Source organism: Rhinatrema bivittatum, chromosome 9, assembly GCF_901001135.1.
Source record: "Rhinatrema bivittatum chromosome 9, aRhiBiv1.1, whole genome shotgun sequence".
Lineage (NCBI taxonomy): Eukaryota > Metazoa > Chordata > Amphibia > Gymnophiona > Rhinatrematidae > Rhinatrema > Rhinatrema bivittatum.
Window position 1 is genome coordinate 1,749,919 of NC_042623.1, and position 18,426 is coordinate 1,768,344.

At 39.2% G+C, this 18,426-nt stretch overlaps 1 protein-coding gene across 4 annotated transcripts in view; it reads right to left on the minus strand.

Annotated features, from left to right (window-relative positions):
* The window catches only part of HGF (hepatocyte growth factor), a 212,316-nt gene that overhangs the window by 115,538 nt on the left and 78,352 nt on the right, over positions 1-18,426 (minus strand). For 3 of the 4 annotated variants that reach the window (XM_029616759.1, XM_029616762.1, XM_029616761.1), the window contains one exon: positions 10,000-10,142. In XM_029616759.1, the coding sequence (XP_029472619.1) occupies positions 10,000-10,142 (143 nt within the window). The remainder of the gene's footprint in view (positions 1-9,999; positions 10,143-18,426) is intronic. The other variant, XM_029616760.1, reaches the window with a different exon arrangement.

Below are 18,426 nucleotides of genomic sequence, written 5' to 3' on the forward strand. Positions count from 1 at the left end.
TATTGTAGAGCATGTCCGTCCTCAGAAAGCTTTAAGTAAAATGAATTACAATATAGTAAACTCCCCATACAAAAACTCAAACACTCCAAAAAAACAAAAATAGAAGGGGGGAATACTTTCAAAATGCCAAGATAGTATGTCTGGTGTTGTGAATACCAGGGTTAAAGCTACTATTTTAAGACTATAACCCAATAAATACACCAAATTAATAATGGATACTTGCCAGTTTGAATAGTTGCCAGGTCCTTAGGGCCTGGATTGGCCACTGTTGGAAACAGGATGCTGGGTTTGGTGGACTCTTGGTCTGACCCAGCATGGCAATTTCTCATGTCTAATCCAATGGTGGTTTTTTTACATGTCTTACTTTTGTTATTTTTTGATGCAATTAAAATGTCTCTTATCATTGACCTATTTTTCATTGCTTTTCATTGCTTATCATTAAGTGCCCTTTTTGTAACCATTCAGCGACAATACCCTCTAGCTCCTGATGCAGATGGAATGTCGAAACGCTGTCAGTGTTGGGCTAACTTCAGAATATTAGTGTAACACCACAGACTTGTCTATGTGAGCACGAAGGCACTGCCTGAATGTTTTAGTTGTGCTTTACTCCTATTATTGGAATGGTTTAAAAGATGACACTTAATGCTAAGCAATGAGAAATAACAGGTCATTATAAGAGACATTTTAATTGCATCAAAAAGTAACAAAAAATAAGAAATGTCAAAAAACTACTATTGGATTGTTTTCTATTATTAATTTGGTGTATTTATTGGGTTATAGCCTTAAAATAGTACCTTTAACCCTGGTATTCACAACACCAGACATACTATCTTGGCATTTTGAAAGTATTCCCCCCTTCTATTTTTGTTTTTTTGGAGTGTTTGAGTTTTTGCATGGGGAGTTTATTTCTTAAAGGGTGGTATTTGGCTTTGTTTTTTGGTGACAGCACTCAAACAGTAACAACCCTATCTATGAAAAGCAACACTACAAATATTATACAGGCCCTAAAACACCAATACTAGCAGAATACCTCACTTCAGTCACACATGCAGAACACAAACAGACCCTCACCAAATACAGAATAAAGAGACAATAAAGTATAACTAGAAACATGCAGACAAAAACTAAATTGGAAACTTTAACAAGACAGACTCTGTATGCAGTGCAACAATGGAAAAACAGAAACATCACCATTCCTCATTAAACATCAAACAACAAAATCAAGATATATAAACCATCAATCATAATAATAAACCCATACTCATAAAAAGAATAAATATTTCAAAGCAGCTGATGAATAGAACATCCAATGATTGAAAACATATAACACTGTTTGTTAAAAGTTTCCAAACATCAATAAACTACTAACAAATATGAAACTCATCTTAAACATCGATAATTTCTGTCTTATCATGCTAGATAGAAAAAACAACTCTTCTCACTTACCACCACGCAACATAATGAACCAAAAGGCGGCAATCTCCCCTGTCACTCACGCCCACAACCTAGGAGTCATAATTGACAATGAACTATCATTCAAGAACCTCATCACTGCTAAAATCAAAGACGGATATCACAAACTCCTAACCCTAAGACATCTAAAACCTTTCCTTTCCCCCGACGACTTCAGAACAGTCCTTCAACTACTCATTTTCTCCAACCTGGACTACTGCAAATCCCTGCTATTCAACTTACCTCTCACCACAGTCCGACCATTCCACATCCTTCAAAATACAGCCACCAGAATACTCATAGGAACTAAAAAACACAATCACATTACTCCAACACTTATATCAGTACACTGGCTCCCAATAAAATTTAGGATAGACTACAAAATAATATCCATATTACACAAAATAATATACAAAAAGCAAACAAACTGGCTAAGTACATCAATAAAACTCCTCTCAAACTGAAACCTCCACTCAACTAACAAAGGTCTCTTAAAAATTCCACCTGCTCGATCCAAACAACTTACCTCAACTCGGAAAAGAGCCATATCCCTAGGAAGCCCAAACTCTGGAACACCCTCCCAACCGAACTTAGAACACAGCAAAATTTAAAAACCTTCAAAAAAGAACTAAAAACATGGATGTACAGCAAAGCCTACCAAAATACCCAATGATTTTCTTTTATGCCTTCCCTACCTACCTGCCCTATGTAACCATGTGGAACCAATGTAAGCACGTAATATAACCTGTATAGCTCAATATCTGAACTATGTTTATAACGCCTATAATAACTATGTTATCACTTGCACGAATATTTTGAACACTCTGTTAAACATCAAAACTTTGTAAACCATTGTGATGGCAAAACCGAACGACTGTATATAAAATTCGATAAATAAATAAATAAATAAATAAAATATTTTAAAACAGCGGGCATATCAAATAACACTCAATAATTAAAACTAAGCCTAAAATAAATCTCCTGCTCTCCATACCTGGGAAGTTTAGACTCCAGTCACCCTGAGGTTGTAATGTATTAGTCATGTATATGAGGTGCACACAAACTTTCTCCTCTCTCTCATATATACACACTCTCTAACATACATGTTCATTCGTACACAAACTTCCTTATATTATCTCACACACTTGCTGACTGACTTACAAACTCTGGCTAACACACATGTTCACTGACTCACTGTGCTCACACACATGCTCATTGACTCACTCATTCTCTTTCACTCACACACATGTTCACTAGGGGTGTGCATTCGTTTTGAACTTATATGTAAAACGCTACTTTTTTTTTTAACTTAAAAAAGTGATGAGGCGAAAACGATCGGATTTCCAACTTATTCAGCTATGTTGATATGTACTGATATAAGTGTTGGAGTAATGTGTCCGCGGAACCGCGGTGGACCACGTGACGGCCGCGTCACGTCGGAGTGACGCGGCCGTCACGTGGTCCACCGCGGTTCCGCTCCCGGACCCGGTGTTGGACACAAACGGAACTTTTGGCCAGCTTGGGGGGGGTCAGGAGGCCCCCCCCAAGCTGGCCAAAAGTTCCGTTTGTGTCCAACGAGGGGTCCGGGAGCGGAACCGCGGTAGACCACGTGACGGCCGCGTCACTCCGACGTGACGCGGACGTCACGTGCTCCTCGCAAAGGAATAGAGGAATGGCTTCCTGACTCCCCGCTGGACCACTAGGGAATTTTGGTAAGTCTTGGGGGGGGATTAAGGAGGGTGAGGGGTTTAAATTTTTATTTAGGGAACCGGTGCACGTATGGACATAGACTCAACTTATGGAATTCTCCATATGTCCATATTGACTGAAATTGACCCCCTTTTCGACTTATGGACTTATGAACATAAACTTTTTGTCTGCACATCCCTAATGTTCACTGGCTCATTCACTATAGCTCACACACATGCTCTGGAAATCATAGCAAGCCTAACTGTATTATGCAGTGCAACAATAGAAAAACAGAAACACCATCATTCCTCATAAAACATTAAGCAATAAAGTCAAGAAATATAAAACATCATTCATAATATTCAAACTATACTAATAAAAAGAATTACTATGTCAAGCAGGCAATAGACAACAAACATGCAGTAATTAAAATAATGCACATTTTTCTACTATTTCCGAAACACCAAATATTTCAATCAGCAGACACATGAAATAACACCACAAAATTTAAAGTAAAAGGATTAAAAAGCTCCAGCTTCCTATACCTGAGATCTTTTGATTTCCAGTCACCCACAGATTGTTGTGGATTGGGGAAGGGGGGCCTCACAATCTTTATCCTCTCTCTCCCCCCCATCACACACACATACTACCATACACACAGACTCTCTCTTACTCACATATATACTGTCACATACACACAGACTCTCACAGATACATGCAGGCTCTCTGGCTCTCTCATACATCAGTCTCTCAGACATACACAGGCTCTCTCGCTCTCTTATACACATGTAGGATCTAACATATCAATGCAAGCTCTGTTGCTCTGATATACATGCAGGCTCTGACATACATGAAGGTTTGCTTGCTCGCTCTCTCATGCACACATGCACACATGTGGTGCCCTGGTGATCATTGATACCCGAGATTATGAGACTGAAGCTTGGAATCAGTTAAATAATGGTGAGTTTTATGAATGGATAGATAGAGATCCGGGTAATGACATCATGGTATGTATCAATGATACTGTGGCTAATGCTAAATGTTTGGGTTACATCACCAATAAAGAGGCGAGATTTTTACAGATTGATACGTTTGTTACTCCATATATATCCTTTGCCCCAAAAATTCACAAATCTATGGTAAAACCACCTGGACGGCCCATTGTCTCTGGTAGAGGTTCGGTGTTTGAAAATGTAGCCAAATATATTGATCAGATATTACAACCTCTAGTTAGAGAAATGAGATCGTATGTAAGAGACACCACGGAATTCATTAGTATGATAGAACAATTAGAAGATATTGGTCATCATAGCAGGGTGGTTACAGCAGATATCACGTCTCTGTAAACAAATATACCTCAACAGGAAGCTTTGTTGATTATCAAGACATCTCTGACTAAACTAGGCATACGATCGGCCAAAAAATTTATGATTAACCAGTTAGCGGAAATTGTAATCACTAAGTTTTATTTCCAATTTCAAGACAATTTATTTAATCAAATCAAAGGGATCCCTATGGGATCGCTTTTAGCTCCCTCTGTCGCCTGCCTTTATGTAAGCACATACGAGGAAAAATATTTATATACATCTCAATATTTCACACAAATTCATTTCTATAAGAGATATATTGATGACCTCTTTTTTGTTTGGGAGGGCAGTAGGCAGGAATTGGTTGATTTGGAACAGTATCTGAATTCGTGTGATTCAAATTTGCAATTTACTATACAATCTAGTGTAAAGCAATTGCCGTTTTTGGATACTATGGTGTGTATTCATGATGGGAGGTTGATGACGTCGGTATATACGAAGCCTACTGATAGGAACACTACGCTCCATTTTCACAGCTTTCATCCGAAGAGATTAAAAGAAAGCATACCAATCAGCCAATTCTTGAGATACAGACGTGTTTGTTCTACAGTTAAAGAATATAAGAAATGTGCCAATGAGCTTATGCTAAAGTTTAGAGATAGAGGTTATCCATTTAAATGTATTAAACGTGCATATAAGTGGGCACTGTATGCAGATAGAAATAATTTACTTCAACCCAGTCCTCGTAGCAGTGTCACGAGACCCATTTGTACATTACTTTTTTCCATAAAATCCCAACAGATTAAACAATGTATATTAAAGCATTGGCAAATAGTACAGACCCTGCCTGGTTTTGAAGAGCCCCCGATCTTTGCCATGCGGAGAGGCATAAATTTAAGATCTATGTTATCTAGATCAAATACAGTAGAGGTACAGGAATGTTGGGGCCAGGTTAAATGTGGTAAGTGTTCAGTGTGTGATAATGTGTTGGAGATTAAAACTTTTAAAGTACCTCAGCTTAAGCACTCCTTTGTTTTAAGGGGTAGATTTACTTGCAGTTCCTCTACGGTATCATTTGCCCTTGTGGACTGTTACATATTGGTTATATAACACGGCAGATTAGACTTTGAATCATAGAACACAAAAGCAGATTAAGAACGGGTAAAGCAGGGGCTCCATTGGTAGCTCATTGGAGTGATGCTGAGCATAATATAGAACAGCTCAAATTTTTTTTATTCAGCAATGTCAGGTACGCCAACAAGGAAATACAACAAACATATTGAGAAGAATTGAGCAAAAATATATTTATCAGTGGGACACAGTCTATCCACATGGACTTAATGAAATGATAGAATGGGAAGCATTCTATGGTTGAAGATTGGTCGTATATAGTTGTCTAATATAGCAGATAAGTGGTGATAACTGTAATTATTTAATTGCTCGAGTTGTTGCATTGGGTAGTCTCAGAGATACAATGTGTTGATTTGGTTCATTCGTTAGTAGGAAACTCCGGATGTATGACACTCTGGTTGGGGAGATCCGTTTTTAGTGAATGTTGGATGTATTACGCTTGGGGCGGAATGCCTGCCTGGAGTAAGCCCCGGATGGATGACGTTTTGGTTTGGGATACCCATTATTGAAGAGTCCCGGATGTATGACACGGTTGTGAATTAAGGGAAAGGGTAACACGATTGGCTTACGGGGATTTAAATCGAGGGTTTACACTGGGGTTGGTAGAAATCCCCTGCACTCTAGCAGAAGACTTTCATAAGATCGATGAAATGGAAGTTGTTTGGTGAATGCGAACAGTTCAAGACGCTTGTTCCAGTTGTACAGGGCAGGAGAATTGGTGAGTTACAACATGGAATTGTATATATAGAAAATTGTACTGATGCCGGTTATGGTATATAACGTTAGGTATGTGTTTGGTTTGTCAGTATAGCTGTAATGGGGGATTGTTTGTTTGATACAGGTATGTAAGAGTGTAAGACCCCAATGGACAACATTTGAGCATTTATCGTTTGAAGATGATGATCGAATTTTGGTGAAAAGGATGACACACAATTGCAGGGGTATAGAATCATGGAGTTTATAAATTGACGTATATGTCATTTTGTTGAGATGGCTGGTACTATTAAGATTCATGGTGCTGTTGTTCTAATATAGTTGGAGGGATTATAAATTTGGTAATCGGTATTTTTATGTTATTCATAGAACCCAATGCTATGTGTGGAGATTACTTGCATATCAAGTTGCTGTGGTGAAGATTTAACCCGCACTCAATTTGAGGATAGCAATATACGAGTCAGGACAACATGAGAATATAGTGGCGCTATTGTGAATTATTATTCCCTGAAGAAGACCATGTGGACGGGCGAAATGAGATCTTCGTTATGGACAACATTTGAGCATGAAACTTTATCATTTGAAGATGATGATCGAATTTTGGTGAAAAGGATGACACACAATTGCAGGGAACCCAGTGCTATGTGTGGAGATTACTTGCATATCAAGTTGCTATGGTGAAGATTTAACCCGCACTCAATTTGAAGATAGCAATATACGAGTCAGGTCCACATGAGAATATAGTGGCGCTATTGTGAATTATTATTCCCTGAAGAAGCCCGTGTGGCGGGCAAAACGAGATCTTCGTTGGAGCATTTAAATTTGTATCCATTGTAATAATTAAAAAATGCGCACAGATGTACATTGACTATTTGTTACAATGTGAAGATTTATGTGTAATTATGCAAGCATATGATAGTGTTAGTAATTTTAGGTGGTATGAATGATAAGGTTTGGGTGGTGTGATATGTATGAATGGACAGTTGATGAATGGAGGGTAAGGCATGAATTATATGGTTTTAATGTTAGGGAGATTATAAGCACACATAGCAGGATTTGAGGAAAAAGTGTGTTAAATATAAATAGATTGGGCAATTGTATGTATACAATAAAAATCTTTTTGAGCATTATATATTGCTGAGTTCCTCTGTAGTATATGTGTAATCTGTAATGTGAACAGAGGTAGTGCACGTGTATTTTTCACATGTAGGCTCTCACATACATATGTAGGCTGTCTCATACATACATGCAGGCTCTCTCTCACACACACACACACACACAAGCATCCACACCTACAGCTTTCAGGCCTCACCCTTTCTTCTGGGCCTTGTCTTTGATTCTGTTGGATAGCAGAGCTGCTCCTCACTGCATTAAGGGAGGTGAAAAGGTCACTGCTACTACACGACTCCTGCAAAGTTGGGAGGGTAAGGTGTTGCGGCCTTGCAACCCTCTCTCCCGGCCACAGCAGGATGGCCTCTGCCTCAGCCCTGCATGGCTGACTTCTGGTCATGGCAGGATGAACTCTGTCCCAGCCCTACGGGTTTCTCTTTGAGCTGCAGCAGCCCCTCTTCTTCTCTTTGGCCGGGAAGTAAAAAAAAACAAAACACATGATGGAAACTGACCCACCAGGGGAAGCCCGATCCCCCTTTAGGGCAATCTGCCTCTGAACCTTGACCCAAGGCTCTGCCAATTTTCTGAGATTTTGGATTTTTACAAACCACAGATAATGGTCTTCTTTATATGTGCTGAATTTCATGCTTAACTCCAAATAGAAGTAACATAAAAAGTGTGATGGACAGACATTTGTGATATTTATTTTGTGAGTTTCATATGCCATTGTTCTGTGAGCACCCAAAACAGTTTACAAAACACAGAGAGAGAGACAGATTAGTTCCAAACATGACACAAATAACCTGAATATTATCCACTTTGAAGAGGCCGAAAGGAGAAATATATATAAAAATTAAAAAAACAAGTATGTGACTGGGCAGCAGGAGGGGATGAGAAGTGCCACACCAATTTCTCAAGCATGAATAACTTGTAACACACTTTATTGGCTTTACACAATAGTGAAAATGGTTTCTTGATCCTTTACTCAAGTCTCCGACCTCTTTCATGTCTTAGAAACCCCATTCTGTGTTCTTTCCTCCAGGATTTATAGTTGTCATAGGATTTCTCTTATAAAAGAGAAACAAGTGAAGATATCTGCCTGGTATGTCATTTTTTTACCCTTCTCCACATCCAAGGACAACACAACAAACAACTCAATGATTTCTGAGCATTGAGTGCTCCTCTCTGCTTGCTTCTCCTCCACTTCCCTCTCTCCCTTTGCTCACTGTATCAGGCAGATACAGTACAGTGTGCTCTGGCGGAGCGCACTGTTATCACACGTTTGGATGCACGTTTTTGATGCGCTAGCTTTACCCCTTATTAACCCCTACCCAAAGGTAGGCGTTAATTTCTGATGGCACCAGGAAAGTGCCCAGAAAAGTAGTAAAAACTGCTTTTCTGTGCACCCTCCAACTTAATATCATAGCGATATTAAGTCGGAGGTCCCAAAACTTAAAAAAAATTTAAAAAAAAAAAGAATTTAAAATTGGCTCGCGGGTTGAAAACCGGACGCTCAATTTTGCCGGCGTCCGGTTTCCGAACCTGTGGCTGTCAGTGGGTTTGAGAACCGATGCCAGCAAAATTGAGCATCGGCTGTCAAACTCGCTGACAGCCACTGCTCCCGTCAAAAAGAGGCTTTAAGGACGTGCTAGTGTCCCTAGCGCCTCTCTTTACCGCGAGCCCTAATTTGAATTTTTTTTTTTCTGAATTACGAGATTTTTCCTGTATTGGCCTGAGAGTTCTTAAATACCCTTGATTAAGGTACCTGAAAGAAAAGGTGCTGATGAGTTAGATTTTTCCTGTTCTTGAAACATTATAATACATCCCGGACTCCTTTCCCAGCATAAATATAAGCCTCTCCCAGAAGACGTTCTCCATTTGAATATTTTTAGCTTCTACTTAGAACTCTTTTCTGCAGACCCATTGCATTATTTAACATTGGTATCTTTACAAAAAGTTGGATTTGGTGGCATGGCTTTGTCAAACATCCAAGGTGTGACAGCATGATCAAGCAGTGTAGACCAGGGGTGGGACTAACTGGAGGAAGTTGGCAGGTCAACTAGCATATGTGGCAAGATGACGTAGCTACACTTTCTCGCTAATGACCCAAAGGAGAAGGAGTGTCTTCCTGCAAGTTCCCAAGCTTGTTTAGCTGTCAGCTGGGAGACCTCCTTATTTTGGAGGGAAGTGGGAAAGGAAGGGCAATGACCAAATTACTTCAGTAAAGCTAGGGGCAACTCTTTAGATTGGATTGGTAAAATGGCTTTTGCTTACTGTCATCAACTATATGACCATTGTATCATAAGGTGCAGAGTTCTTACAAACGAGTTTAAGAGATCAAAAAGATCTTTTCTTTAGATGTTATTTATGGTCCTATAATATGTATCAAAGTGTACAAAGATTCTCAGTTTTTGTTTGACACTTTGGTATATTGCTATAGCTTTTCAGGATTTGTTCACCCTGTTAACACAGGAATTTTTTAATTTCCAAAACTTAAACTTTTACCAAGCCCCATCCCACCGTAACTGTAATCACTCTGTCCCTAGCTGCATTAAGATGGCTGTGCCTCATTAGTAAGATTCATTCTGGGAAATACCTTCAGCGCAGGAAGGAATATCGCAGACCTCATGACGGACTTCAGGACTGGTAGTGAAGCACCAAGGACCTCCTTCTTCTCCACGTGGATTGCGGCAGTAATTTTCCCTCAAGTCTTTACCTCGATAGCTCGAAGGCAAAAAGCTAGTTTTAAAATGATAATCATTACAGCATAAGAGCATGCAAGCTGTGTATTCAGCTCAGAATAAGTCAACTTTGTTTCCAGATCTAAATTCAAATTCAAATTATTATTATTTTAGCTATGACTGTGATAAATATTTCAATTAGAGAAGGCAAGAGATGAGGGGTTATGGTAGAGACACCTCAAAGTTATAAATAATGTACAAGACACAAAGCATTTTCAGAGGAAAGAATGCTCCAGAAGGGGTTAGACCAGGGGATAGGCAATTCTGGTCCTGGAGCGCCTCAAACAAGTCTGGTTTTCAGGACAATATATTTTCATGAGATATATTTGCATATAATGGAGGCAGTGTAGACAGATATACCTCATACATATGTAGCCTCACCCCAATGTGCAGGTCTAGCATGGCTGAGGTCATAACGTTATTTATACCCTTTGGGGCAGGAACCCTGCCTAGCTCTTGTACCTCCTCTACTTCCCAAGGGGTGGATTCACTGGACTGGGGGAAGAAAGGAGTCCTTTCAGGTCCCGATGTGACAGAGGTGGTTTCTTTATATATTCCTGTATGTTTCCCCTGGGGAGGATGTCTGCTCCTTTAATGGGTGCTGTGAGGACAAAATAAGTATTCTGGAGTTGCTTTGATAGTGTCCAAAATAAAAGTCTTTACTGTTAATACTGATGATGAATGGCACAAAACTCAAACTGAGCACCACAAAAATCTCTCTTCAATTCCTTTACAGTCTCTTCCCTCTGTCTGTGCAGGCTTCACTTACATCAGGGCAGGAAAACATCCACTCTGTTGGTTTAAAGTGAAGTGGAGCTCCCAGATGGGCAGGGTCTTTAGGATGGTCAAAACCCCTTCTAGGGTGATGAAATAGCAAAGTCTATGGCACAGAGAGTAAATCCTCTCTTTTTCTTCCCAGGGTAGTCAACACCGGATGGATGTCCCCAGTGATGTTGTTTCTATTACTCATCGTTAGAAGATCTTCAGGTTCCCCTTGATCCTACACAGTCTTTTAGTACTCTCTCTGGATCCTCAATGGAAAGGACCCTCTTTGAAACAAGAATTTAACCTTCCTACTGGATCTTCTAAATCAAAACTCTTTCCTCCAAACAACTGAATCTATCTCTGGAGTTGTTCCCTGCAGCAAGTCACTGTCACCCCCTTCCTCATTGAGGGTACGGAGGGCAAGTCTTCACTATCCCTGAGTATCCCAGACACCGGGTTCTTCAATCCCTGTGCCCAAGAAAGGTCCAGGTGTCTCACAAGGCTCCCACCACAAAAAATCTCAAAACACTCAAAAACAACCCGAAGGGATATCCCCACCAGCTAGTGAGTAGAGTGGAAGGAAAACCCTCCCAACCCTGCTCAGGACCCACAGTCTGGGCCTGCAAAACAACCAAAGCTAAACTTCTCTACACCTCTACACTCTTTGAAAACTTAAAAGGACTGCCTCTTGAGCTCACTCAGGAGAACTCCAAAATAGACGACCATTCCAGACCCCTCAAAGGGAGGAGCTGCATTTGAATGCAACCTCCCTCTACTCTAACCAATTCTCTCTAAGTAAACAAGGGCTCACGTAGGTCTTACTCAAGACAGGACTGTTGTCCCTGTGACACTTATTCATTGTGAATATTCTGAAGTACAGACCTTTCTGTGGCGCTCCAGGATGGGAATTAGTCTGAGGAGAAACATCAGGAAATATTTCATCAGCGAGGGTTGTGGATGTATGGAAGAATCTCTCAGCAGAGGTGGTGGTGATAAAAATAGTAACAGCCTAGGATATGCACACATATTTAGTGGCCTGGTGCTAGGCTCTAGGTGACTTACAAATTTACAGAAATAATCAAATAAAACACCAATTGCAACCAAAATCAGCAAACAAATAGAAAACCAATCCTGACAAATCAGACACCTTATGAAAAGGCCTGCTGGAAAAGAAAGGTCTTAAACAAAGACGTGAAGCTTTTAGTACAAATCAGAAGGTGAAGGTCCACAGGTAGTGAGTTCCAAAATATTGGTGCGGCAAGAGAGAAAGCCTTCTCTCTAGTCTTGGTCAGACATGGTTAAGTATGGAAGGAGCACCTAGTAGGCCTCTCTGGGATGAATGCAGTGTATAGGTGACATTATAGGTACAGAGTACTGCATTAGGTGAGGGAAAAAATTCAAGAGCAAGATGTTTGTGTACTAACAATGCTATCTTGTACTTAACTCGCCAAGTTACAGGCAGTCAATGTAAATTGAAAGGACTGATACTTTGCCCAGAAATAAGCCAGGTAGCAGTCTTTTGCAATTGTAGTACCCTCAGCGCTGGGAGTTCAGTGTAGACTGAGATACAATAGTCAAACAGAGGCAAAATAACGGCCTGAACCTCTGAGCAAATCTAGGCTTGATCTAAAACTATGTAATATACGGAGTTTAAAAATCACCTTAACCTGTGAGAGAAATATAAATTTAGAATCAGTCAGAATGCCCAGACTCTATGGGCCTGATTTTAAAAAGCATTTACTCGAGTAAAACAGGGTTTTACTCGAGTAAATGCACTTTACTTGAGTAAGTGGGCTTTTGAAAATTGCTATAACATATGCCATTGAAATGTCCATAGGATTTATTTGCATAAGTGCACTTTACTCCAGTAAATGGCTTTTGAAAATTGCTACAATAGTAGTTACATTTACATGTGTAACTCCTTTTGAAAATTACCCCCTATGGATTCAACTACATGTAAAAAGGTATTTTCAGTAGGGATGTGAATCGTTTTTCTAATGAATTGAAATATCATATGATATTTCTAAATTCGTTAATATATCGGGTAAAAACAGAAATGATCACTTTTCCCCCCAAACTTTCGTAAAAATCGTTTTTCGGGTTAGCGCGTGCTAACTCATGTTAGCGTGCACTAATAAAAAAAATGTTTATTTTTATTTTTTGTTACTTTTTGCTATTTTTGTTAGCGCGCGCTAACATGAATTAGCACGCAGTAACGGGAGTTAGCGCGCACTAACCCGAAAAACTATTTTTCACAAAAAAAAAAAAATAGGGATCCGCAGGAAAACGAGATTTTCCCATGGCCAGACGAACCCAAAAGCGGGAACGATCGGGCACCCGATTCACATCCCTAATTTTCAGTGCTTACAGTGCACGAAGTATTTATTATACCATCATGTTGTAAGACTTAAGATTTAAGATAAGCTTGTGATGCTAAAGCCAACGACTGATGGAAACACAAACAGAGATATCGGCAATAGTTTTTGCCCAGGTTGAATATATGGGAAGGAAAAACTGAATATCATCGGCATACAATCTGTAGCCTGCATAGAGGCCAGCCACTACCTGGGCATCATATAGATATTAAAAAGCAAAGCTGACATGGCTGAGCCCTGTGGGACCCCAGAGCAAATCTGGTGCCACTGAGAAACTCCCATTATAGGATGATACTTGCTGAGATCCTTCCAGAGATGTAAAAATCAAACCTTTTTAATACTGTATGTGAGATCCCACCGTCTGTCAACCAGAAAAGGAGAATCTCATGGTGCAGATTGCTGAAAACTCCTGTGAGGGCAAGTAAAATTAGCACATTTTGCCAACCAATATCAAGACCCCCTCATTATTATGTCCAAGCTTGAGAGCAGGAGGATCTCTGTAGTAAGAGATTTTCTGAATCAAAATTGGAAGGAATGAAGAATTGCATGGGTCTCTACAAGAGCAGTTAATTGCCACAAAATAATAGCTTTGATGACCTTTGAAATAAATGTATTTATTTAAAAATGTGAATTCCACTGATCTCAATAAGGACGAGTTAGGCCAGTAGTTAGGGAGGACCATAGGATGTAGGCCAGGTTTATCAGTAGAAGCCGCTGAAGAGTACCATGTAAACGGCTTTCCAATAAAGACATGATTATCATCATTGTTAGAAAAGGAACAAAGGTGTCTTTCAAGGCCTTTATTACTCAGAGACTGCAAGGATTCAGTGGGCAAAATTCTGGGTTCAATAAAGAGAACATGTCAAAAGAAGACCACATGGATGGAGCATTGTCAGGAAGTTCTAAAAACCAAGGTGTTATAGAGGTAAATGAAGCCGAGATGTTAGCGATTTTGTTAATAAAGAGTTGTCACAATTGAAATTCCCACAGGAACTCTTTTGATCTGAGCTAGAAGTATCAGGGGTTTTTGTTAAATTTTGCACAATATGAAACAGAACTTCAGGTAGATTGTAAGTGGTGAGTAAAAGACGATTTTTTAAATTAATCAACTAACTTTTTGTAAGCAGCCAGCTTAGCCTTCTAAATCAGAATGGAAGGAGCATGTATAGTGCCACATTCATACTGCTTACGTAGGGCATGCCTGGCTTCAGAGATCTCTGCACTCACCCTATTTCCAAATTTATTTTCTTAATTATTACAACCTTAAAAAGAGCAATATTATGCAAAGAATCATTAATGCTGGAATTCCAGTGGTAACAGAAGAATCAATAGTGTGCAGAGAAGGGAAGGTCTACGGTTTTGCACAAGGCATGACCTGGCTTATAGAACTTTATCTACTATCATATTTTATGTTTCTACCTATTCATCTCAATCAAATTGAATGATATTTTCTCCTCTACCAAAAACATGTATTTAAAAAGTTATTATTAAAAATTGTGGAAGAAAATTTACCAGCAGTGACATAAGTCAGCTGTCAGCAATCACAGCCCGAGCTTTGCTGAATGTTAAATTTTGAAAAAAAAAAATAATTATAATAGCTGCCCACATATTGTGATCAGGGCTTTAACCCATTCATTAAATCGGAGTCTTAAATGATTTTTTTTTAAATAGAATTTTTTGTCAATTTAATTTTTTTAATTAAATATATTCAGCTATAATAAATGCCCTGTTTCTGTCATTCATACTCTTTGAGAAGTTCTAAACAAAAGCATAACTGAAAGATTATTACCTTATGAAGGCTGTGAAGTGCAACAAAATGGGCAATTTTCAAAGTAGTAAACATAGGTATGAAGCGTTTTATCTGTGGAAATCGGTTTTCTGAAAAAGTCTCCATGCTCTTTCACCAAGCAATTTCCTTTAGCCTCGGGGGAGGGGGAAGTACGCGCCTTGATGGCATTTTCAAATCTACACGTGCACATTTCAGCAAAATTCTCCCCCGAATAAAAGCAGAGCAAGCCATTCTTCTGTGTACTATGGTCTTGCATACTTTCCCACTGAAAACTGGTGCAAAGACAGCAGGTGAAGAATGCTCCATGCACTCGTTATACTAAAGTGGGACTGTCTCCCCTTCAGCCATTACGCTTTCTTCATTGAGATCTCAGGGAAGAACAGCATTCTGATTTTACTACATCAATAATTTCAATGAAAGATACTTGACCAAAGAGCAAAAACACTCATATCTTTCCTGAACATTGTAATTTTGTTTGAACTTTCCGTTACACAACAAGGGAGCATGCAGTCTTTGTCTATACAGTATATACTGTTCCTGGTATCCCACTACATGTGTGAGTTATGTAGACTTGCTCACATCTTTAAATACTGTATATACTGTCACTGCTATCCCACTATACAAGGGAGCATGCAGTCTTTGTCACATCTATCTATACAGTATATACTATTCCTGGTATCCCACTACATGTGTGAGTTATGTAGACTTGCTCACATCCTGCCTTTTAACTTTTAGAAAAAGACTTAAAACCTGGCTCTTCCTCCAAGCCTTCACCGATCCACCAGACATTCACTAGATTGACCTCACTCTTACCCGACTGGCATTTACACTCAAGAATGGACTCTGACTCTTCCAGGTTAAAGCACCTATTAAGCATTTAACCGTACACCCTACGGTAACACTTTATATTTCTCCTGCCTTATCTTCCTTCCAGCTTGTCGCAAGCTTCCAAGTTCTCTTTCCCTGTTGATTGTAACTTTGACTTATTCCCTCCTATTGTTTAGCTCTCGTTTACTTGAATTGTTACTCCAGTTATTCCCTGTTAAATGTAAACCGATCCGATATGGTTATTACTATGAAGGTCGGTATAAAAAACTGTTAAATAAATAAATAAATAAATAAATAAATCTTTAAATACTGTATATACTGTCACTGCTATCCCACTATACAAGGGAGCATGCAGTCTTTGTCACATCTTTATATACTGTCACCTTTCCCACCAGACGAGTGAGTTATGTAGTCTTGCTTTATATACTGTATATACTGTCACTGCTATACCACTACACAAGGGAGTCATGCAGTCTTCCTCACATCTTTATGTACTTTTTATACTGTCACTGCTATCCCACTACATCAATGAGTTATGCAGTCTTGCTCACAACCCTATTGATTCCAATACAATAATTTGCATTTTAACTAAATCCAAAGTCTCAAATAACCCTTTTAATCATTGCCCTGGTCAGTTGCTCAAAGATATTACAGAACACGTTTCTCCTTCTATAACTGACGTAGTTAATTCATCTCTCTCCTCAGGGTCATTTGCATCTACCTTAAAACAAACATCAATTCTTCCAATTCTTAAAAAGTAAACACAGATCCAATTGACATCACCAAGTATTGTCCCATTGCTACCTCCCATCTCTAGCCAAAATGATTGAATCTGTTGTACTCAATCAACTTTCAGATTACATAAATGACAATAGCCTGTTACACCCAAATTAGCATGGCTTAATCTCTTCCCATATCATCATTTGACCTAATTTTCAGAGGTTTTGATTCTAACACTGATTACATTATAGTACTTCTTGACATCGCTGCAGCATCGGTACTTTAAATCATGAAATTCTCCTTCAAACCTTCAACACATAGGTATTACTGGACGTGTCCTTCAGTGGTACAAATCAATGATCATTTCTTTCTAACTGACCTCAAAGAGTCACCCTTGGTGATCTAAATTCCAATTGGTGCTATACTAATTCAGGTAGCCCTCAAGGATCATCACTGTCCACTATTTTCTTTATTATATACTTGCTTCCATTTTGTCACCTCCTCGCTGGCCTCAATTTAAACTTCAAATTTACACTGACGACATTCAGTTTATCATTCCCTACTCAGTTTCATGGCCCAAAACCTCATCCCTAATTCAATTATACCTAAAAACAATAAATACCTAGCTATCACACAATCACTTTAAATTGAATACAGCAAAAACAGAATTGATTTTTCTATCCACTGTCCCTTCTTCCACATGCCGACCCCAGTAAATTTCGCATATGAAAATCTTACAATTCCAATAACAAACTGTGCCAGGAATTTGGGTGTTCTAATTGACTCAAAGCTCTCAATGACTAGCAATATTTTTGTAATCATTAAAAAATCTTTCTTTAAACTGCAAGTACTTAAAAAACTAGAACCATTCTTATTTTCCTCTGATTTCCATGCAGCTGTACAAGCACTAATATTACCAACTCTAGACTACTGTAATTCCTTGTATCTAGGTCTCCCTGGTTCAACTATCTGCCCTCTTCAACTCATTCAAAATTCATCCCCCCACATACTATATAATATTCCTGGTAAAGAACACATTACACTTGTTTTACAAACTGCATTGGCTTCTCTTAGCCTATCATATACATTATAATATATATAGTATATATAGTATATATATTATAACATAATAAAATAAATAAATTATAAAGCGTTTGTCATCACACACAACTTAATATACAATCCATCATCTGTTTGGTTATGTTCAATGATAAGACTCTATGGGCCTCATTTTCCAAACGTATCGCACGCGAAATGTCCCTTTTCGCGTGCGATACCAAAATGGGGGTGGAGTCGGCCCCGGAAGAGGAGGGGTCGGGGCATCACCGGGACCGACTCCGCGATGATGGTGCGCACAGTGAAAAGGTAAGGGCCTTTTCGCTGCCTATTTTGCTCCCAATAGCTACACTTCCTATGGTGGCGCTATTGGGTGCAAAACCGGCAGCGATTGCACCGCGACGGTGCGATCGCTGCCGGCTAGCGCAGGCCCGCCCCCCCGTTTCAGCCCCCGCCCCTCATCTTCTAAAGTATCGCAAGCCTGTGATACTTTAGAAAATGAGGCCCTATCTGTCCTCATGACAATTAAGATCAATGGACAAATGTACCATTAAGTACCTAAAGTAAAGATGGCAAGACTGGATCTGACTCATAAGTGTGAATTTTCTGTAGCAGCACTATCTTGTGGAACTCACTCCCATATCAAATACCAAAGAATTTTAAAAACTACTTAAAACATACTTCTGTACTCTTGCCTATAATAATTTCTAAGATCTATAATATATTTCCAGTCTCATTAAGACTACCTT